Here is a 22,046-nt window from a genome sequence, read left to right as displayed (position 1 = left end):
GGCACCCCACACTTTTGGGGACACCCCATACCCCAGGAGCACCCCCAAGCCCCCCGGGGCGCCCCTCTGCCCGTGCCCCACCACATTTGGGGGGACCCCCCGGCGCCCCCCCCCTTGCGCCCCCCTTCCCCTCCCGCCCCGCCTCCGCCGACCGGTGGGCGGGGCACCCCAGCCGTGACGTCAGACGCGGAGGACGAGGGCGGGGCGGGAGGAGCGAGCGCGCTTGCGCCGCCGCCGCCGCCGCCGCCTAGCCGGCTCCGCCGCGGCCGGGGCCGGAAGTGACGCGCGGGCGCGAGAGCGGAAGCGGCGGCGCAGGCTCGGGCGGGTCCCCGGTGCGCGCAGCGGGCTCGGCTCCCTCCGGCCACGGCGCCCTGAGAGCCCCTCCCCTCCCCGGCACCGACATGATCCTGCTCGAGGTCAACAACCGCATCATCGAGGAGACCCTCACGCTCAAGTTCGAGGGCGCGGCCGCCGGGTAGGGCCGGGGGGGGCCGGGCCGGGCCTGACCGGGCCGGGGAAGGGGACAGGGCCGGGGACAGGGCCGGGGGCGGCGGGACCGGGCCGGGCCGGGGCCGCGGACTGAGGGAGGAAGGAAGGGAGGGGCGGGCGGCGCCGGCTGGCGGGGGCAGAGCTGTGCCAAACGCCCGGGCAGAGGGGAGGGCCTGGCGGGTGACGGGGCGGGTGGTGCCCGTGTAGGATGGGGGTCCGGGGGAGGATGAGGCTCAGCGGGGCGGGGGGGGGGGGAGCGCCGAGGCAGGATGGGGGCCGTGGAGCGCCGAGGCAGGGTGGGGGCCGTGGGATGGAGGGGCTGGTCTGGGGCAGTTGGTACGGGGGCAGGATGGGGGCTGGGGGATGATGGAGCTGGGTTGGTGGGGGTGGTGACAAGGCAGGACGGGGGGCCTGGAGAATGCCGGTGGGGGGGTGGCACTGAGGTAGGATGGGGGCCTGGGGAGGGATGAGGGCAGAGCTGGGACAGGATGGGGGGCCTGCGGAGTGGGAGGACTGGGAGGAGGGTCGGTACTGGAGGAGAGTGGTCTGGGTGGGGGTAACTGAGCTGGGGGCGGTGGAGTTGATCAGAGCTTGGGCAGAGTGAGGGTCCGGGGGATGAGGGAGCAAAGCTGGACAGACAGACTTGGAGGGGGGAGTGGGGCTTGATGGGGTGGTTAGTGCTAGGGCAGTGTGGGGGCCCCAGGGGAGGAGGAGGGAGCTGGGGAGGGTATTGGAGATTGCAGTGTTGAGGCGGGCTGAGGGAGCAGAGGAGGAGGAGAGAGCCTGGGCAAGGAGGGAGTTGGGAAGGGGGGAAGGTGGATTTGCAGGGATGTTTGCTTTGGGTAAAGCAGCGTTCATCAGAATGGGCCCAGCGTGGTGCCAGCACTGGTACAGAATGGGGGCGGGAGGATCTGAGAACAGGAAGCCTGTGTGTGGAGCTGTGGCCTCAGCTTTTTGCTTTGGGCGTGGGGAGCAGATTCCATCCTGCCCCCCTTTGCTTTCCTGAGCAGGAGGGATGCAGGCCCACGGGTCTGCCATGGACCCTGGTGCCAGCTTAGTGGGTGTCCTGGCCTCGGGGCTGGATTGGGGGGGCTGGCTTGCACCTGCATCTCTGGCTGGGACAGTTCAGTCCCTGGGGAGCCAGTGATTATTCTAGTGTAAGTGTTGCAGCAGAGCTGTAAAGGTGCTTATCTGAGCACAGCTTGGCTCAGAAGAGTCCCTTCGTATAAACGTCCTTATTTGCAGCCAAACTACCTGTGGGCTCGCTAGGCTGTCTGCACCAGGCATCTCTGTATGGAGACAAAGTCCTGAGAAGCAAAGCGTGGTGGTGTTATCTCTGGGGTGGAGCCTGCCCTGGCGTTTCAAAGAGCAGGGCCCAGGCTGCCCCGGGAAGGGATCCCCCCAGGCAGGTGCCTTTTTCTGTGTCACCTTTTCCTCCAGTGGCTTTCAAAGCTCTCAGCCTTTTGTGTGCAGAACTTGTGACAGAGGCCATTTCCTCTGCTCTCCCCTCTCAGTTGACTTCTTGCTCGGGTTTGGGTTTTGTTTCTGGTGGGTTTTGGTTTGGTTTGGGGTTTTTTTTTTTCCATAAAATAACCTCACAGTCTGCACTGCCTTGCAGGATAGCCGAGCTGCTTCCAGGCTTTTTATTCTTGAGCCTGATCATTTAATGCTACAAGTTTCCCAAAAGCACAGGCACTGCACTGGGAAGACAGAGCTCCCAGGTCACTGCTATGGTATTGCAGCTGCATCCATTAGAAAATATTACCTGTACGGAGGTTAATAGTGTGTGTCAGAAATGCTCATTCATCACAAGTCCATACCGAGACACTTTTCCTGCTGGAGAGAGAAGAATGTGCGTGTGTCCATGTGTTTGTGTAAACGTGGAGGTAGCAGTCTGCGGGTTTAAGCACACCTTGAAAACCTGACTCTGTGTGACCAAAGCTGGCATTGCTTGCTCTGCACCAGCCTGTGGGCCCCCGAAGTTTCCGTTTCTATGTATGGCAAAGCCTCCTCGCTTCTGCGTTGGCACGTTTGCCTGGCATGCCAGTTGTTCCTGGATCGATTCATAGCGCGGCTGATGGTGCTCTGCTTCTTACTCATCTACGGCATGTTCTTTTCTTTAGGTGTCATTTCTACATAAGTTTTGTGCCTTGACTGTGTTGCTGAAAGAGAGGAAGTTACTTACTTCTGCATTTTCTTCTGTGCTTGTGCTGGGGCCCTCCTGTCCAGGAAAGCGCAGGGTGGAGACAAAGGTCTGAGATGTGCAGGGAGGTGTATTTTTTTCTCTTGGTTTCGAGTCTTTTAGGAAATGGGTGTTATGCAATGTTTATTCATGTGTGTCCTGGTTTTGGCTGGGATAGAGTTAATTTTCTTTGTCGTAGCTGGTATAGTGTTATGTTTTGGATGTAGTATGAGAATAATGTTGATAACACACGTGTTTTCAGCTGTTGCTAAGTAGTGTTTAGACTAAGTCAAGGATTTTTCAGCTTCTCATGCCCAGCCAGCAAGAAGGCTGGAGGGGCACAAGAATTTGGGAGGGGACACAGTCAGGACAGCTGACCCAAACTGGCCAAAGGGGTATTCTGTACTGTGTGACGTCATGTCCAGTATATAAACTGGGGGGGGGGGGGGGGTGGCCTGCGGAGATCACTGCTTGGGAACTAACTGGGCATCGGTCGGCGAGTGGTGAGCAATTGTATTATGCATCACTTGTTTTGTATATTCAATTCTATTATTATTATTATTGTCATTTTATTATTGTTATTATTATCATTATTATTTTCTTCCTTTCTGTCCTGTTAAACTGTTCTTAACTCACGAATTTTACTTTTTTTCCCCGATTCTCTCCCCCATCCCACTGGGTGGGGGGGAAGTGAGTGGGTGGCTGCGTGGTGCTTAGTTGCTGGCTGGGGTTAAACCATGACAATGTGAAATTTCTTTTCCCTCCGGCCACAGTTCGGGGGTCACTCCTGTGGTGCTGAGCCTGGAGGCAGGAAGGGATTTCCTGTATTTCACTATTTTGGTGATGGTTTTCCCAAGGCATGTCTTGGGGGTGCACACAGGACAGTCAGGGCAAGGTCAAGCCTTAAGGGGTTCAGTGACTGGGAGCGAGTCTTGGACACTCGGACAGAGTTTGTTTTGCATTATTTGCTCTAAACCAGCAGTGGGGCAGATGCAATGCACGGATTTGTCCATAGTGGTTGTCTCAGAGCTAGGTGTGCCTGGTGGCTTCAGCGCCAGCGTGGGAGTCAGGCAGGGCGGGGTTTGTTTCCAAATCCTTTGCTGGGGACTTGTTCTGTGACATGGGCTGTGTCGCTCCCCTCTGCTTCCTGTGGCCACACTGTGGCCATGATTCAGCAGGCTCCCTGCAGAGCTTTCCTGGACCATCAGGTGAGAGACACTTGGTATTTTACCCTGTCATATAGAACTAGGTCACTTTTAGAAGTCAGAGCTAGTAACTGCTCATAACATTATTGTTGTACATTATATGTCGAAATCCGCTCTGCATGGAGGTCCATCAGCTGTCCCTGGAGTTGCCAGTGTGGAAGGTGCCTTGGCAGGGCTGCAGACAGAGATCAACACGTGAGGCAGGGCTTAACCCATGTCTAAGAGTCCTCCCTTGACAAGGTCCTTGGGGCTTGGCAGCATCCACCTGTAAATAGGGTAATTCCAAATTTAGTTTGGTTTTGTGGGCAAAACCCATGGAAATCTCACCTTCTTGGACAGCCACCATTGAAGGGTGGTATTTAGATGAAGGCAGTGACATGTAATGGACTTCAATGCGTCTGATTTATTTATTTATTTAATATTGTCATTTCTTGTTTTAAATCCATTTCCTTAAACCAACCACATTTTTAAACAAAGGCCTAAAGCTACAATAATCTGTTGAAATAACTTGTTAGTAATTTGCTGCTGAAACTTTCAAGTGTCTAACTGCTGCAGCGGGGGAATACCTGGTCTGTACCTGGAAACAAGCGTGTTGAAATGAGGCAGCTTGTGAGCTTTTGTTAGTGTCAGCTACACTCTGGGTTTCCCATTTCTGATAGAAATGGGATGTGAGGGGATGAGCTCTACCAGTCGGAAGATTTTGTTTCTCATCATTGCTTCCCTTTGCTAACCACACAGACAGAAAAAAACCCAACAAACAATTTCAGTGTAAAACATTTTTGATGATTGTCTTCTGTGTCTGGTGAATACTTGTTCTGTTAACACACAGGGAAGAACTGCCTCCCAAACCAGATTTACTGTCCATTCTTGTCCCACTCTAATTTAACTGACCCCAGTGAAAGTGGCACAGGGCTTCATTCATGGGGTTTGGTTTCCAGTCATACATAGCTCACCCCAAATTGCCAGTAAATTAATCATCTATCTCTAATTGTTACTTAATATTTACCCACTGTGCAAAAGAAAACAAATTTGCATAGGTGGGGAACAGCATGCATTTTCCCTTGGTTGGGGGTGGAGGGAAGAGAATCTTAAATTAAATCGTTGGTTTCTTTACAGCCTTTAGTAGGTACAAATCTGCAGGGCTTCACGACTATTAGCTACATAGGGAAACAGCTGAAGCTTGAACTTTCCTGATGTACAGTGAGTGGTTCCTATGAGCTGGTTAGAGAGCTGGGCTGAAGCTGTACTCGTGTTTGTGAGTTGCGGTTGCTTTGGTGCTCGTTGACTGTAGAGTTGAGCCTTTCAGACAGTGAGGCTGAGTGCTGGGTGAAACCAGGTAGCGTGAACTTTGTGTTCATGATGTGATATGCGAAGTGAGTTCATCATGGGGAGACCGAGGAGTGTCTGGAGGCTGTTGGGCATGCCGGTAGGGTAGAGGAGCTTTGGGTCCTGCTGGGCACCAGTGAGAAATTCCCTGCAGGAATGGCTGTGGTGATCCATGGCTACAGCACTTCAGGGGAGCTCAGTGGCCCCACTGAAAACAGAGGTAGCTCCTCTGCCACCCCCTCCTTCTTGCTGACACAGGCATTTTTGTGGCTTCAGGGGAAACAGGATTGGGGAAGTGACCTAGGTTAAAATTAAACAGGCACAACTGGGTATTTTTAGCCCAGATGAGTTTCCTCATCCCACTCATTGTGCGAAGGCTGCTCAGCATGGTGCAGCAGAGGAGCAGGGATCAGATCTCCTTCCTTCAGCAGCAGTGGCAGGTGCTGGCTCAGTGTATTCGCAAGCCCACCCTGGAGCTGCACATCTCCCCTGCAGCCTCACCTGCTGAAACTCAATCTACCTGACTCTGAGGAGTGCTTGTGTGATGTCGCTGGCAGAAAGTGGTACCCTTGGGTTCAGCATGGCATGGGTGGCACTAGTGGTAAACCTTGGCTGTCCGTGTTGATTGAGCATGCTGTGGGTGTTTGTAGCTCCGGGGCTGCCACAGCACATCTGGCTTCAGCCACCAGGGAAGGTGACTTTGCATTAATGGCAGATTGTGAACCACCTGTGTGTGGAACCAGGCAGTGCTCTGCTTTCGAGCAATAGCGCAGGGAACAGGAGGGAAGAGCAGCCCAGATCTGCAAAGTGTTAGGCTTCGCAGGTTGTTCTGTCATCGCTCCAGCCTCAGTTTTCATCTCAGGTTCCTGAGAGGGGCTTGCTCTGTATTATTGTCTGAGAACGGCTCTTGCTGCAGCCACCGGTACTTGACACCAAAGAAAAGTGGGTATCAGTCACTGTCTAAAGAAATGCAGTGAATGGTGTGTGGAAAATGAGGCTCTCCCCCAGAGACCTGCCACAGCACTGGATCACTCTGGCAGGGAACCGCGGGTTACTTGCCTGCAGCTGGAACGGATATGCCTGGGGTGAAGACCTGGCTGGAAGCAGACCTGCCTGTACCTGTGTGCTGCAGGACTGGCCCGTGCTTTGTCTGTTGGGAATCCCAACACCTTCCTACCAGCCAGCCTCCTCCAGGCTGCCCTGCCCATGGCATGGGAGAAGCTCAGGCATGGAGGGGTCACCTAGCCAAGAGGGGAGAGCTGGCACATGTGGGGGCTGCTGTACAGTGCTTGGCATTGCCTGCCTGACAGAGCACTCCTCCTCGAGTTCGTGGTGCGTGTGCTGCCAAAGCTACGGGAGCTCTTTGATTTCATACACTCCTGCAGCTTACGCAGAGTAGCTTTTGTTAGCTGAGCGAGGCCCAGGAGTGGAGGAACTGTTCAGATAATTTTAGACATTTCTCATAATTTTTTTATTGGGGTGGCCTTTCTGTAGTGAGAGCCTGCAGTCTGACACTGAATCTGGCTCGCTGTCTCCAAACCGTGTCAGCTCTGGTGATCTGAAAGCTCTGCTCAGACCTTTAAGCTTTGAAATACCCCCTTTCTTTTTTTCCCCCCCTCTCCTCTGGGGCAAGAGATTAGAATATCTGTATGCCTGCAGCTTTTAAAATAATTGCCATCCTCCCTTATTGGGTACAGGCCTTAACTGTGATGTGGGAGATGCTTCAATGCGGTTGTTGGCCAAGTTTGCATTTAGGTCTGTTTAATACAGAAGATGAGGGCTCTACATAATTACAGTCTTCGTTCTTCTGTTCTTAAATTTGTTGTAACATATGGCTAAGAGCCTCCATGGCCTGAGAATGAAGCAGGGAAGTTTGGAAGTTGTCCGAGTCAAAATTGAGGAAATGCTGTCAGAAAAAAAGATTTGCTGTTGCTCTTAAGTGCTTGCTGGCGTCTCTCCACGGGCACTGTGGCTCTTCGTGGATGTTCTGCTGGGGTGAAAAATCTGATTTGGAACTGGCTCTATATTAGATAGACGGAGCATAGGAGCCATTTGGAGATGAATAGGAGGGATGCGGGCAAGAAGACATAAAACCTGTCAGGGCCTTTTATTGTTAGAAGCAGAGGGCAGATGGGATTCGGTGTGGATTTGACTTCAAACCTGGTAAGTGTTATCAGAAAATAGACCGCTGCCTGGAACAGCTGCCATTTTAGCATCTGAGTTCAGGCAGGGTTTTGTAGAAAGGTCTGGTCTGGATTCGGTGTTTAGTGCAGAGAGGAGCCATCTCAGTTATTCCTGGTATGAGCTGTTTTATTGTCCGTTTGGGGCAGAGGGTAGCAAACAGGGAAGGTCGCTGGGGGAGGCTATGGTTCAGGTAGCGTTGGTGGTAAGGAGCTTGTAGGGGTCACAGCAGCTCTCTGCCCTGGGAGTGGATGGGCTGTACTGTCTGAAATCCTCTGAGCGTAGCCAGGTTTAGTCTGGTTCTCGGAGACTTGAGTCAGGGGTGGAAGTGAACCTCAACCAAGCTCCCTGCTGCCCAGAGCCCCGCTTTGAAGTAAAACACAAAAAGGATGGCTAGGATTTACAGTCACTTTGCACCGAGCTGCTAAACTGCTGATTCTTGCCATGGGTGTGGATGGGTCTCATCATGGAGTCAGGGGACGCTGGAGCACACTAAACCGGGCAGAGCTCTTTGGGATCACACCCGTAACCTGACGGTAACCGATACCCACCCTGCAGCAGCACAGTCCCAGGCCCACTGTGCATCCCCTGGACAAAGTCTTTGCCTGCACAAGATCTGGGAGGGCCAAACACGGAGAGGACACACTGTGCCTCTGCAGAGTGTTTGGCACGTCCCCGCTGCTATTTCTGTTGGCGGAAGATGGGGTTGGTGGAAGGTCGAGGGGAAGTGATCACGTGCGTACGACCTGCATCGCTGTCGCTCATCTGGAACCCGCAGGAGGCTGGAGGTGAGAGCTCTTCTCTCTTCTGCCTGGGGACTTCTTGATGGGGGAACAACAATTCAGATAGCAAAAGGGTGATTTTTCTTTTGTGGAAACGTTTTAAGTAGCCAGGATAGCTTTGGTGAGATGAGCCAGAGAAATAAATAGAAGCACTTTAAACTTTGGGGTTGTAAGGCTGCTGAACTGTGAAGGGCTAAGACAGCTCACTTTGTTCCCAGCCACACTTCTCATACCCTTCCCTGTCCTCCCCTGGGCCAGGCCAGGCCTGGGTTACTTAGGTGTGTGCCAGGCGAGGCAGAAAAACACCCTGCAGTAGATCACAGGGCCAGCGTAGCTGTTAGGAGCTCTGTATGCGGCTCACGTGAGTGCTTGCTTGCTTCACTGAGTCTATGCTGGGAAGCGGCTGAATATTCAGCACCCAAAGTTCTGCCCAGTTACCTGCTTTTCCCTTAAATATCTCCCCTCCTCGTCATCCCCAAGTACAAGAACCGAACCACTTGGAAAATTGGTGTTAAAATAACTACTCTAAGAAATCCATGCTTGCGTTGAAACATTCGGAAATGGGGCTGTGTCAGCTGTAAGCTTTTGTGTGCAGAACAAAGGCTGTCGTGCAGAGCCATTAACTGACTTTGGGTACACGGTCTCACATGGCTTCTTAAATAATGGGAAGAGTGATCTTCCTGCCATCCCCTGGGGTACTGGGTGAGTGAGCAGGGAATCGTTGTCCTTCCTCCGCAAAACCACTCCAGTGCACTGGTTGTCAGTTGCTTCCCTGCATTGCTTGGTGGGAGGTGCTGTGTGCTGGGAGCCTGGGCTCTGGGAGGCATCAGTTTCGTGTGCATGGGGAATGGGGTTTGAACGGTATTCGTCTGAGAAGACGGAACCAAGGTTTAAGGATGCGTCCTCTTTAATATTCCTAGCTCTCATGTGCCTGACTGCGCTATCTTTAAAGCTTCCTACATAGGTTTCTTTTTTTATAAAAATTTATACTGCCATCCAAGCTGATTCCCAAGTCTGAGTGTGGTGCTCTAAAAGAAGAACACGTCTGCGTCGACTGACCAAGTGGGATCAGTGGGATTTTCTTTCATCTCTGCTCTGAGCAGTCCTCAGTGAGCTGAAGTGGCTTGGATGCAGTTTGGGGAATTGCTCCCCTTTCCAAGAGCCTGAGTTGAATATGCAGCCAGGGGATGCCTTGCGAGCCCCCATCTCAGGCCCAGCTGGGAGGGGGAGATAGAGAGTGAGTGAGGTCGCAGGTAGCTGGCACAGCTCTTAAACTAAAGGACCTGCCTTGGGTGCGCTTGCACTGCTTCTTTCAAGTGTGTGGTTTTTATCATCAGCGATGCAGCACAAAAGACGGAGGTTCTCCAGCCTCCCGACAAAAAGGGCTGTTGCTTTTCACAGCTAATAACTTTCAAGAAACAGCAAGACCTCATGGTTCCCACTTAGGATCTCTGGCTGGGGGTTAATTCCTCCCTTTCCACCTGAGTAAAATGTTATTGACCCAGTGCATGGTCTGGGATCAGTGCTGTTCAGTGCCTTGGTCCCCCTACATTGCCCATCTTGAGTTTTAGCACATCATGGTCATTCCTGGCTTCCAGGAATGAGGCTGTCTGCAGAAAAGCTGATGGAAGAACAGTGCTTTCTGCTGGGGGAAAAAAAAAAAATCATTAAAACCTTTCCAGAATATGGTGAGGGAAGGTAGATATTGAGTCATCACTTCCCCCACCTTTCTTGGTGTACGTACTGAGGTGTAGCCGGTATCCAGCAGCATACACATGCATGGACAGAGCAAGTTTTGGCAAAAAGGTTGAAGTTGGTCTCTGGGCAGTGGCATCGTAGTTGAGACCATAAGGCTGCCTTGACACACTGGCTTTGGTTTGGGGAGCTATTTCAGTACATTGGTTCAGATGGATGTGAATGAACTATTTTAGAGGCTAGATTTCTGTCAGCCGTAGCATTAGCCTGTACTCTGTTTAATATCAGCCACTTTTGAAAAATAAACAGAGATATGCTGTGAAACAGCAGTAGCAGACTGGCATTTTTACCCTGTTCTTATTTTCCACCCCTGCTCTCAGCAGTGGAGGTACCTTTGCATTGCTCCCTGTTGGAGAATAACCTATTAATATCAATCCCCTCAGAGCTGCCAAAGCAGTTTTATAGTCCCAGTCCCAACAAAACCACTTTTTAGAAGCAGTTAGATCTTTCTTGGGATCCTGTTCTTCTACAAATCATGGACAAACTGGCAAATAGGGTTTGTTAAGATGTTAAATCTTCATACCCACAGCGTAAGAAGTGATGAGTCTTTGGCTCACAAGGTGCTCTCGTTGCTGATCAGGGATCCAAAAGACCACACTGCGCAGTGTTAGAGCAAACCCAGATCTACAGTTTTTCCTGCAGAGGTAGTTGGCATAGGGTTGGGGTATTTCAGAAGGGACATGAAGGGGCAGGATGAAATGCACAGCTGGAAAGTTTCCTTCTGTGGTTTGCTCCTGGCTGTGAACTTGGAGAAGGGGTCTTCTCTGCAAGCAAGTTGTATCAATGCGTTTGCAGAGCTGCTGTTGATAGTGAAGGAGGCACTGCATCGGGAAGGATTGTTCAGCCTCTAAGTCCCCTTCTGTGAACTGGTATTGCAGGAGCTTAAAAAAGAGCCTCTGTCCTCAAACCTGTATCGTAGCTGTTCTGTACGGAGAATGCGCTTGTTAAGCTCCTTAGTGATGAGCTCCTCGGGCATTTCTAACTGGAAATCGGTGATCTCAAAATCTATTCATAAACTACAAATAATAACAATTTCTGCCAGCTTCAAGGCCTATTTATATCATCTGGGGTAAAACTGGTGCTTATAGGAATGGGGAGAAGTCTAAGATCTCTTTTCAAAGGTTATCTGCTAGTTGAACAGCGGGAGATAGAAGGGTTTTCAGGTAGAGCTGCTTGTGAGAAACAAGGCATTGGAAATTAATCCTCTTTCCTTCACAGCTTGGAGGCTGCTGTTTGAGTTCTCATTTACCTCCTTTGTTTTCTTTTCTTTTTAGAAATAAACCAGAGGCAGTAGAAGTAACATTTGCAGGTAAGCTCCACAGCTCTCTTGACTTCTCTGAAAAAAGGGCTGGCTCAAATGGTCTGCCCACAGTTACGCCTGGTGTGCCCAAATTCACCCAGCACTGCTGCAGGGGAGGAGAGCTGTGCAGGGGCAGACGGTGTGGACACCCTGCAGTGTGCCCAGAGCTGGGGCTTTGTCAGCTGCCTCGCTATTTTCTCTGTCCATCTGCCTTCCCTGGGACTCTCCCCACAGCAGTGAGTTCAGTGGTGGCAGCGCTTTAGTGTGTGTGTGCTACATAGCTCTTCTCTTTTTATCTCGCCTGTTCTCCAGTCCTGCCCTTGATGCTATTTGTTATTAGGTCTTTAGCACCATCTGGTTTGGGTTGTTAGGAAGGTGGCTCGGTGTGACAGGCAAGATGAATTCATCGCCTGAAGTTTGCTCTGCAGGATGAGAAGTGCCACGGAAGTTCAAGTGTTCATTCAGCAACTGATTTTTTTGCTTCTGTTGTCAAAAATCTCTGTAAGCTGCAGAGCTTCATGAGGAAGTGGAGTTTGCTAGGTAGCTGGAGGGTTGCCTTTCCCTGCCTCTTGCCTGTTCTGCAGTGAAGTGGAAGCTGTCTCAGCAGGCAGCGCTGAGCTGCCTTTGCTGACAGAGATGTTTTTTCTTCCAGGCTGCAGCTCTGGCCCAGTGGGCATGTCAGTCACTTTCCGTGCTGGCCATCCAGAAGGCTCCCGTCTCTGCTTGTTTGTATCCTTGTGCATTGAGCACAAGCTGATTTGCCAGGGATACTAAATGACACTAGACTAAAGCTTTCTGTGATGGACAGGTGTCAAAACTGTTTCAGCCCGTTGAATGATAACAGGTCTCCCTACATGACATTACCGCTTTCCTTAATTACGGGTTTCTGTCTTGGTGTATGTGTGAGGGCTGGAGCAGGGGGAACAGTGTCGCTTTATGCAGTTCCTAGAACATGTAGGGAAAACCTTCCTCAAAAATAGGAACTGGTTCTTGTTCCCTCATGTTTCTCTTGCTTGCTTCATAGACTTTGATGGAGTCCTTTACCATATTTCAAACCCCAATGGAGACAAGACAAAAGTGATGGTCAGTATTTCTCTGAAATTCTACAAGGAACTCCAGGAACACGGTGCTGACGAGGTGAGTGAGCATCTCTGGGCCTTGAGCCTACAAATACTGTCTCAGCATGGGCAATGTCCTTGCAATGTTGACGGATCTAACTTCTAACCCTTAGAGAAGCATCTGTGCTCCCATCTCACGCTGGTCAAAGGAGCAGCCCTATGCCAACCAGGAGTCCCACTTTGCTGGAAGATAAGGGCAAAGTGTATTTACACTCTCTCATGAATAAGAAGTCATCTTATATGACCCTACAGCCTGAAAGGCGAAGGGCACCACTAATTTTGAATGTTCAAATGAGTGTGAGGCGTGACCATATCGAATAGTTTCCCTGACTGATGTGCTGAGCCCACAAGTGAAGGAAGGCACCAAGACAAATCTGGAGTCCCACGGCGCTGCTCTTCTGACTCTAACCACACTTCAGAGCGAGCGACGGGCTCCTGCTGTGTGTGCAGACCTTGATCTGCAGACTGGTTCCCTTTTCACTGCTGCTGTGTGAAGTAGCAGGTTCAGTTCCTGTTGAATGGGCTGGGGCTGTGGAGGCCCATTTATGGTAGAAATAAAGAGCCTCTCTGAGCTGTGGTTGGGTGGTGAGGCAGGAAGTGTGACTCAGTTCCTGAGTCAGTTTTCAAATCTCCACATGGTAGCAAATGGGGTTCACCCAAGGCTCTTCAGCAGGCTTTTGACTCTGGTGTCTGTCTTTGGAGAAAACAAGGAAACTGCTCCATGAGTTTATTGTGAGTCTGGCGAGAAACAAGCGATTTGAACCCAAAGTGAATTCCTGCAAGTTGCCGCAAGACCTACCAAAGTCAGAATAAATATGACTGAGTGTCCTGCTTTCCTGGTTCCCGTATACAGAGCTTTCTAGGAGCAGCATTGCCTGCTACTGAAGGTACTGCTGCTGGCAAACGAGAGAGTCAAGCAGCCCAAATGGTGGACCCCTCCCAGCATGTTTAGCAAGGATCAGTACAGTGTGTGATCCCAGGAGAACTGCTGTGGTGGGCAAGTGGCTAACACCACTGTGCACCAGCAGCCACCGTGGTGGTGGTGGAAGGCAACTTCCCAAGCTTTTAGAGGAAAATGGGATCTCTGCAGGACTGCCTTGGGAGTGTTGACAAAATAGAAATTACATTTTTAAATCACCAGTTAGCAAACTGTTGCTTTCTGTACTTCCCTGGAGACGATAGAGCTTGTTTCTGCTCTGTCTCTGGTGAAACCCCACTGTAAGGAGCACAAAGTGGGGTTCCTGCTAATACAGAGCATCTCCCTGGGCAGGCTCTCTGCTGAGAGGAGGTTTTGGCATGCAGAGAGCCTGTGCATCCTCTCTGCGTGGTAGTGGATGTCATCCCAGGAGGACCAGTTCTGCCACAGCGTTGTTGTGTTCTTCTCTATGAAATGCCTCCTGTTCCCGGCCCCCTCATTGACACAGAGCTATGGCTCAGTTGAAAATTGCCATTGATGTAAAATTCAGCAGTGATTATGTTTGAAGAAAGGTTTTTGCTATGCTGTAGGCGGCTCTGCTTCTGGGAGGCATCCAAGCTGCCTGGCACTCTCCTCTCCATCCCTGTCTCTCCTGTGCAATAGGCTGAGACAGGGCGGGCAATTGCCCAGCCACATTGCGCCTGACCCCTGCTCTGAATTTGCCTTCCTGCAAGGAGAGGGTCAGGGCACACTTTGCATCTGCCTTTGGATGGGAAGATCGGTTGTGTCAAGCTCTGCTGACAATTCTCCTTTGAAGGTGAGGTGTATGGAAAGGGTTTTCTTCCCCGCACAAGTTCAAGACCAGCAAGAACTTTAAAAAGTTCCAGTTTCGACTCCTGTCCTGCAGCATGTCCCTTGTCAGTGGGGTTCAGGGAGCTCTGTCTAGAGCAGGAGCAGCCAATAACACTGGAAACCGGTGACTTAATATTTGTCCAAGTTCACTTAGACTAGGGGAGGCAGGTGCTCTAATTTGATGTTTCTAAATGGAGAGCAATCATGGCCTGGGCTGTGCAGGAGAAAACAACTCTGATGGCTTGTGCTCTCAATGTTTAATTTCTTTCTTAGGTATTGAAGAAAGTCTATGGAAACTACTTGGTAAATCCTGAATCAGGTAACCATCCAATAACATTTACTCTGTATGTCTGAATGCAATTCCAAAATGACTTAAGTCGCCTCAAATGAAGGCTGCACTTCAAGAGCTTGATATCTGGGGCTCTGTACAATGAATGGCAATTTAAAAGGTGGCTTGGGTACGTCAGGGCTGAAGTAGCTTGCAGCACAAGCTGTAATTCTTGATGCAGCCTTTCTCTGGGAAGCCTCTGTTCCTCACGGTTGGGGTCTTTGTTCTTCTCAAAGACGCTTCGTGAGACACAGGAAAACCATGGTTACCTGTGACAGCATCTCTTCCTACTCACTGTAAAAACTTGGGAGCAGCTCAGCCAGCACGTGTGTCTGGAAGCTCAGGAAGGAGCCCCAGGAGTGTTGCCATGGCCACGCGCTGAGTTCAGGCATGGCTTCTGGTGATGCTTGGAGTGGGAAGCACTCACCCCTGGGGCTTTTGGGAGGGCTTAAGGCAAAGGTGGGACTGTAGGTGTCTTTTCCCAGAAAATGTCTCTGGCTTCATTAAGGCCCTGCTTAGATTATTAAGTTAGTGGCTGTCCCTCCCCAGGTTACAATGTCTCTTTGCTCTACGACCTGGAGAACCTTCCCACAGACAAGGACGCTATCGTGCACCAAGCTGGCATGTTGAAGCGCAACTGCTTTGCTTCAGTCTTTGAGAAGTATTTCAAATTCCAGGAAGAGGGCAAAGAAGGAGAGAAAAGAGCTGTCATCCACTACCGGGACGATGAGACAATGTAAGTGTTCAAACCAAGCAGCATGGGAGTCAGACAGCTGTCAGTACACTTCCTGCTCCAGCTCTGTGTTGTGGTGGAAAGTCAGGAAATCCTACTGCTCTGTACTTCAGCAGGGTAATAAGGGCCTGTCCTAGGCTGTCAGAAGTACCCATTGAGGGTAGTGCTCATCCCTCGGGCTGCAGGGATGTTACACAAGAGTCTCTTAGTGGCAGCACTTGTGGCTGCACGCAGCAGAGAAACTGGCCACTCCCAACAGAAATGTTTTGCTCCCTGTAAATACTTTCTTGAGGGAGGAGAAATTTTCAGCAGCCAGGCCTGTGAATGGTGGTTGTCTCCACTTGACCTTGTCTGGCAGTTTCTTCCTCATCCAGTTGTACCTCTTAGCTCCTGTTCACAGCTGGGTTTTCCTCTCTCACCCCCCTGCAGGTATGTCGAGGCAAAAAAGGACCGTGTCACGGTTGTGTTCAGCACGGTATTTAAGGATGACGATGACGTGGTGATCGGAAAGGTGTTTATGCAGGTATGGAAACTGAATTATGGGGAAAGGGTTTGGCCCTCGATTCACATGCCTTCTTGCTTGAAGCAGCATTGCCAAATGAGCAGATATTAGGCTGAAGTTAACTCACAGGCAGTTTAATGCACGTAAATGCTTTGCAGGGCTCCAGGCTGCACTGGGATGGAGGAACCATGTTAATAGGTGGTGTATGTTCTAATCCAGGCTCTTGCATTGGCATCTTTATTATCGATGGTCTTGCTTGTATGGACAATCAAACATATGTGTTACAGATGAGAAACACCATGGTGAATACTTCAGTATCCACCTTGAGGCCCTGTAGTGCAGCTAGCTGTGGTATAGGGATCGCCAGCCAGCTGAGGAGCTGAGCGTGGTGGGGAGGCTGTAAAGGGAGAAGAAGGGGTGAGGCAATGTGCTGTGCCTGCGATCGTGCTGAGAGCTGTCTTCACCTTGAAGTTTGTTCCTGCCAATGCTCAAATGCTGCAGAGTCTCAGCAGCTCGGTGTGGCTGCTCTCACATGCCACGGTAGGGTCTCGAGTTTGAGCTTTTCAAAGCTGTGAATTTGCTTAGTTTGTGGGCTTGAATCAATCATCTTAATGCCAAGTACTTCTGGACTCAGCTACCCTTTGCAACTGCTATTTAGCTGGGAAGCATTCAGAGGCCATAGTAAACACTTTGCATGTCTGCTAGTGGCTGCATGCAGCCTGTGGAGATTGAGATATTTGCTTACAGCTGGGGAAGGCTCAGTGCATGCTGGTATGTGTGTTCATCTGTGTCACTGGCCTGCCTAGCTCACCTTATGTCTGCTGAAGCACCTGGGGAGCCTCCTGCACAGGCACAGCTGGGGAGCAGGGCCCTGCAGGGTGTTGCAGGGCTAGAGGAGCTTTAGCCCATCCATTCAGGGGTGCCAGGCCATGCTGCTGACAGGCTCGTGGACAGCAAGTTGCTGGCCCAGTTTGCTGGATACCAGTTGATCTGTGTTTGGGGGTCATTAGAACAGGGTCTGTTGTGATGGGAGTCTTATCTCGTAGCTCTGCTCTCTGTGTTCTTTAGCTACGGGCAGGGCATCTGGTCTGGCTTTGAGCTTTTCCCCACCAGCATATCCCACAGCCTGGAGTTCAGCTTTTAAAACAGGGAGGGAGGCATGAGGTAAACAAAACAGGGTTTGTGAGGCTCCCAGGGAGGTGGCAGGCCTTCAAGGCAGCAGCTGTCCCAGAGTCTCCGTGTCCCAAGTTCTTGGTTTTTACAACAGCAAACCCTGCTCCTGCCCAGCCACAAGAATTTCCACTCTGAGTCACACCGGCTCCTTCCCTCCAGCTATTGCTCTTGCATAACACAGCCCAGTCAGGCATGGTGGCTGCTCATCTCGGCTCTCATGGAGAAAATCTGACCATTAACTAACCAGTGAAGCCTTTTGAACCATTGTACCCTCTGGCATAAGCAGGCGGAAGTGCAAGCTAAGCATTTCATTAAGGAAACCCCAGTGAACTACTGGGTTCTCTAAAAGTGGCATGGATGCTCCTGCCCTTCCCAGGGTGAGCTCTGCTCAGAAGGGAGGAGAGGTCGAGGGTGGCTGATGATGTGTAGGTTGCGCTGGGGGACAGTGAGGCAGAGGGGAGGCTGCCCTGCCTTGGGCGAGGGGAATGTTGTCTGGACTTTCCCAGCCCCATGTAGGGACAGTCCTATAATTCCTGAAATGCAGACCCGCTTCATTTCATGGGAGGTGGGGGTTGTGCTGCTGTCAGAGAGGTTCCCTGGTGGAAGGGATCTCCTTGCCTGGAGGTATTGTTTTGAGGTAGAGAAGTGTTAGGAGGAGCAGGCTTCGCACACAAGCTTCAAATGCTATAGGTGCTTCTTAATGCTGAGGCAAAGACTCCTGGTGGGAGGTGCTTTCTCAAACGGCAGAGCCTTTATGCTAAGTGCAATGGAGACCTCACAGCCCTTTCTGAGAATTTCCTTTCCTCTGGGCTGATGGGAGCTGCTGACTTTTGCTGGAAGCATTAACGATGTTGACCTGGCAGGAACTGTGCTGTCTCATGTGCTTTTTCAGACTGAGGTGTCCCTTCCACAAAACACCCATGGTAGGAAGGGTGATGCTGAAAGCCACCCCAGCTGAGGGGCTGTGCTAGGGCCACGTGTAAACCCAGGACAGTATGCGTTTTGGTCTGGTTTTGCTGGGAAAAAAGATTGTTTTCCAGAGGTTTGGCCTGATAGACTCAGCCCATTCAGGGAAAGATGGGAAACCTCCAGCTCAGTTGCCCTGTGGAAGTAGGGAAACCCCGTTTGCTTTCCCAGTGGAGTGTCGTAGTGGGACTCACCTTCGCTTTGTCTTGTTCAGGAGTTCAAGGAGGGTCGCCGGGCCAGTCACACAGCCCCACAGGTGCTCTTCAGCCACAGGGAGCCGCCCTTGGAGCTGAAAGACACAGACGCGGCTGTTGGCGACAATATTGGCTACATCACCTTTGGTAAGCAGGCAGCTCTGAGGCCTGGGGACACTTGGGGAGGAGAGAGGTTCCTGCTGCTGCATGAAAAACAAAAAGGAATTCACCTTTCCTGAGTCTTCAAACAGGTCATTGGGCGCTGAAGGGATTCTGGAGTTGCAGTCTGCGTTGTCTGCCCCCTTCAGTGTGTCCCTTCGCTGTATCAGGTCACCTCAGCTCTGCTGTGGGCAAGAAGGCGTGGAAGTGGACAGTGAGCCATTTAGTGTCTGCCTATAAAACAAGTTCAGCATTTGGGAGCAAGAGAAGGGTGGCTTTGCTGTGATATTGTAGAAACTGGAGGTTTCTTGTGGGAGGTTTCATGCAAGTGTATTTGTAGCTTGTCCAGCTACAGGCACCTGTGCAGTGCTTGATCAGCAGAGGCAATCGGAGATCAGGAGCAGGGCAGTGAGTTCTGCTTCTCCAGCTCTGCCTTTGTTCTGGGCCAAACATTTCTGTCTCTGATGAGCCACTTTCCCCTGCCTGCAGAGGTGCAGGCCAGCAGAGTCATCGCTTCCTCCTGGGCAGCAATGCTGAGGAGTCCAAACCCTGCCCTGTTCAAAGGGAAAGGTCTCTTCCAGAGAAATTGGAGGTCATGGTTGGATGTGCCATTAGGGTCTCTCAGGCCAGCATTCCTGCAGTTCAGAGCTCAGAGGTGGAGCACAGACACTGCAGGACAAGGTGAAGTTAGCACTGCCCTCTTCCTGTGCTGGGAATGGTGCCTTGAGGTTAGGGCAGCTCATCAGCTATGGGAGTGCTGTCTAATGGCAAGTCTGGGACAGCAAGCAAGACTTCATTCTTGTCCAGATGAAATTTCCCTGTTATCTGATCTGACAGTCCCAGGTGAGATCATCACCCAGACAAAAGGTCTTTCAGCCTTTGGATCAGGGACGCTTAGCACAGCACCAGCCTGTGGAAAGAGTGAGCCACCAGGCCCCTGCAGTAACCAAGTCTGGCTCTGTCACAGTGCTGACAAGCTGCCAGGCAGGGATCCACAACGGATTTCAAGATCCAAGGGCAGTCTAGATCTTGAAATCAGTTGAGCAGCCTGGCCGCCCTTGTCTGCCTCCCAGCTCTCTCCTCCATTTGCTTCTCCCAGGCACTGAAGTAGCGTCATGCAGTTTCCTACAGTGCTGTCATCTCTGGGCACTTGGCCTTGCCTGCGTCCTCCAGAGTGCACAGCTGTGTCCAGGCTGCTGCAGGAGACGTGGAAAAGTGCTGCGAAGCCCTGTGTTTAAAATCACAAGTGCTGCTTAGTCTTGGTATGTGTCACAGTAAAGGGCTCTTTGTAGAGAGCAAAGCAGGTATTCAAAGCAGCACACCTTGAAGCCTCCAGCACTGGAGGAACCTGAAGCCCTTTGGTAGCCTCTGGAGGCTCTAATGGTTTGCGTCGCCCTCTTCTTTCAGTGCTGTTCCCCCGTCACACCAATGCTGCTGCCAGAGACAACACCATAAACCTGATCCACACGTTCCGGGACTACCTGCACTATCACATCAAGTGCTCGAAGGTACTGAGGGGATGGGGCTGGGGGATACAGGGTAGCTTTGGCCTGTCTAACCTGGGTGCTGCAAGGGAGGAGCTCGGGGCAGGGGTGCCCCCCTGAGAATTCATTGGGGCCTGGCATTGCCCTCCCCAGTCCTGCAGGGGTGGCAAGTGATGCATCATCACCTCCTCCCTGCTCTTTGGCACAGGCAAGTGCCTGTTTGCTTCCCATGCTAGCAGCGAAATAGGATTTTTCCCTTTTGGATCTGCTTTCTTTTCTTTCTGGGAACAGAAATGAGGGTAATTGTTCAGAGAGACCTGGCTTTGACCAGGGCTTAGACAGCAATTTTCACTGTTGCCTCCTGAACTCCCCTCATAGCACCGTGCCTGTGCAGAGCTACGTGCTTTCCCAAAAAGGAAGAGAAAAGTAGCTCCTACCCCGTGTCCTGAAATCTCAGCTATGAAGGAAGAATCCTGACCCGTCCCCATTTTGTCCTAATGAAACGCAGGCCTATATTCACACGCGTATGAGGGCAAAAACATCGGATTTCCTCAAGGTGCTGAACCGTGCCCGTCCAGACGCAGAGAAGAAAGAAATGAAAACAATCACGTGAGTAGGAAAGCAGGGCCTGACTCTCTGGGCTTCTCTGCCAGCCACGAGCTTGCTCCTTCTCAGCTTGGCATACTCCAGTCCAGGGAGGACTGGGATGCTGTGGGGGTGACCAGACCAGGGCCTGATGTGCTGGGACCCCATCTGAGAGAGAAAGGGGGTGTTTCATAGTGAGGTGCTTGCCTGGGTGCCTTGAGGCGAAAGCCTGGATCAGGGCATGTTGGCATCTCAGGTCTCCTGTGCTCCCTCCACCACACTCACTCACTGCCTCACATGTCCTTTGTAGGAGCTGGGTCTGTGGCAAACCCTGTGCCGGCAGGTCCTTTGTGAAAGAAGGCTCGTACATGGCTCTGTGAGCCCTGGTGTCTCCATTGTCCCCCCCTGAGCCTGTGGTGGCATTCATGGGGCTTTTCCCCTGTTGTATTAAAGCTGGCTGATCACCGCTGGGGGCAGCTCCAGCTCACAGGGGAGAGTGGCCAGGTCCTTCCTGGGGGTTTGCGGGCACTGGAGCAGGTTCCTGCTGCCTGGTGCATCTGCTGCTCCTCGGAGCCCTGGCTGCCCTTGGCCAGCAGATGGCTGGGGCCAGGAGCGCTCCCGGGCCACCGCGCTAGCTGGCTGGCTCCCTCTTGGGAATAAAGCAGCCCAGAGCAAAGTGGGTGGAGGAGAGCAGTTGCATGAACATGTTTCCCTCGGGTCCTTTGCCCTCTGCTGATCCCAGAGCCCCTTGGCATCCTTTTTCTGTGTGTCCTGGCATGCCCCCCTTTGCGTTCTGCTCTAGGGCAGTGAGGTTGTCCCCTCTGCAAAAGCCAACCCCTCCCCACAGCCCCATGACCTGGTTCTGCAGCCACAAATGCCTGCAAGCTCTGAACCAGCAGTGCCTGCCTGGCTTTGAGAGCTCAGTGCAAGCATGCGCCCCACCAAAAGCCCTGTAAGCCACCCTGGGGCACCCCAGAACAGTGCTGGGGGGCTGTGCTGACCTCTCTCTGCATCCTTTCAGGGGGAAGACGTTCACAACCCGTTAACGCCAGGTTCACTGAGGCTGCAGTGGAGGACGAAGGTTGGGGTACTTGCTACCCGATAATCGTAGCTTTTAATGTTGCACCTCTGTGGGCTCATAAGGAATTCAAGCAATCGGGGTCTGTTTGTACGACAGTTTGGGGAGTAATCTGCAGAAACGAGCTGTGCTTGCGAGGACTCGATCGTTCCAAGAAACAAAACCTTAATTCCAGTTTGATTGACTTAATTTCTTTTCTTTTTTAATTTTTTTTTTTCTTTTCAAGCTGTTTCGCTTTGCAATATGTTACCGGAAATAAGTTGCAGTATTTCTTATGAGAATAATGCAATATTAACTTGTTTTCTTCTGAGTATTTGAGTTCAAAACTCCTGTATCTGAAGAAATACTGTTGGGGTTCATTAATAAAGGAGATCTTTCTATCTTAAAGGGCTGTGGGGCTTTGGCTTGTCAATGCATGTGGCCTTGCCCTGGAAGGGGTGTTTGGAGTCACAGGTGCAGTACTGTATCCTGGAGCAAATTACTTCTGGTGGTCTCTGTCTTGGGGGCTGAAGTGGGGGGCTGTGCCCAGGTCTATGAGTGAGTAGCCTGTTGTGTTCAGGAACTCCTGGGCTGCACAGAGCAGGATTCTACCCTCAGCTAGCAAACTGCACCCTTCCCTCCTACCCTGACCCCCTCATTTCCACCTAACAGGGAGAGCTAGGATGGGGGTCTCTGCCTCCACCCAGCCCAGCATAAAACCGTCTGCCACTGCTCCTCAGGCCATGGTTGGATGCTGGG

The 22,046-nt window shown here is 51.6% G+C and overlaps 1 protein-coding gene across 1 annotated transcript; it reads left to right on the top strand.

The window, feature by feature from the left end:
- Nucleotides 1–280: 280 nt before the first annotated feature.
- ARPC2 (actin related protein 2/3 complex subunit 2) lies at nucleotides 281–21,695 on the top strand. The gene is made up of 10 exons (XM_052791604.1): nucleotides 281–475; nucleotides 11,195–11,229; nucleotides 12,245–12,357; nucleotides 14,380–14,425; nucleotides 14,984–15,170; nucleotides 15,597–15,690; nucleotides 18,023–18,149; nucleotides 19,569–19,669; nucleotides 20,154–20,254; nucleotides 21,252–21,695. Exons 1-10 carry the CDS (start codon nucleotides 402–404, stop codon nucleotides 21,274–21,276), a joined length of 903 nt encoding a protein of 300 aa, XP_052647564.1. The 5' UTR covers nucleotides 281–401; the 3' UTR covers nucleotides 21,277–21,695.
- The last annotated feature ends 351 nt before the right edge of the window (nucleotides 21,696–22,046 follow it).

Source organism: Harpia harpyja, chromosome 7, assembly GCF_026419915.1.
Source record: "Harpia harpyja isolate bHarHar1 chromosome 7, bHarHar1 primary haplotype, whole genome shotgun sequence".
Taxonomy (NCBI): domain Eukaryota; kingdom Metazoa; phylum Chordata; class Aves; order Accipitriformes; family Accipitridae; genus Harpia; species Harpia harpyja.
The sequence above is the reverse complement of the archived record's forward strand: the minus strand, read 5'-3'. Positions and strand labels throughout refer to the sequence as shown.

Bases quoted from the DNA above. Each gene is read 5' to 3' on its own strand.
- ARPC2 (XM_052791604.1), top strand. From the start codon at position 402: ATGATCCTGCTCGAGGTCAACAACCGCATCATCGAGGAGACCCTCACG. The intron at 18,150-19,568 runs GTAAGCAGGCAG...CTCTTCTTTCAG, and splicing joins TATTGGCTACATCACCTTTG to TGCTGTTCCCCCGTCACACC. The intron at 19,670-20,153 runs GTACTGAGGGGA...AATGAAACGCAG, and splicing joins ATCACATCAAGTGCTCGAAG to GCCTATATTCACACGCGTAT.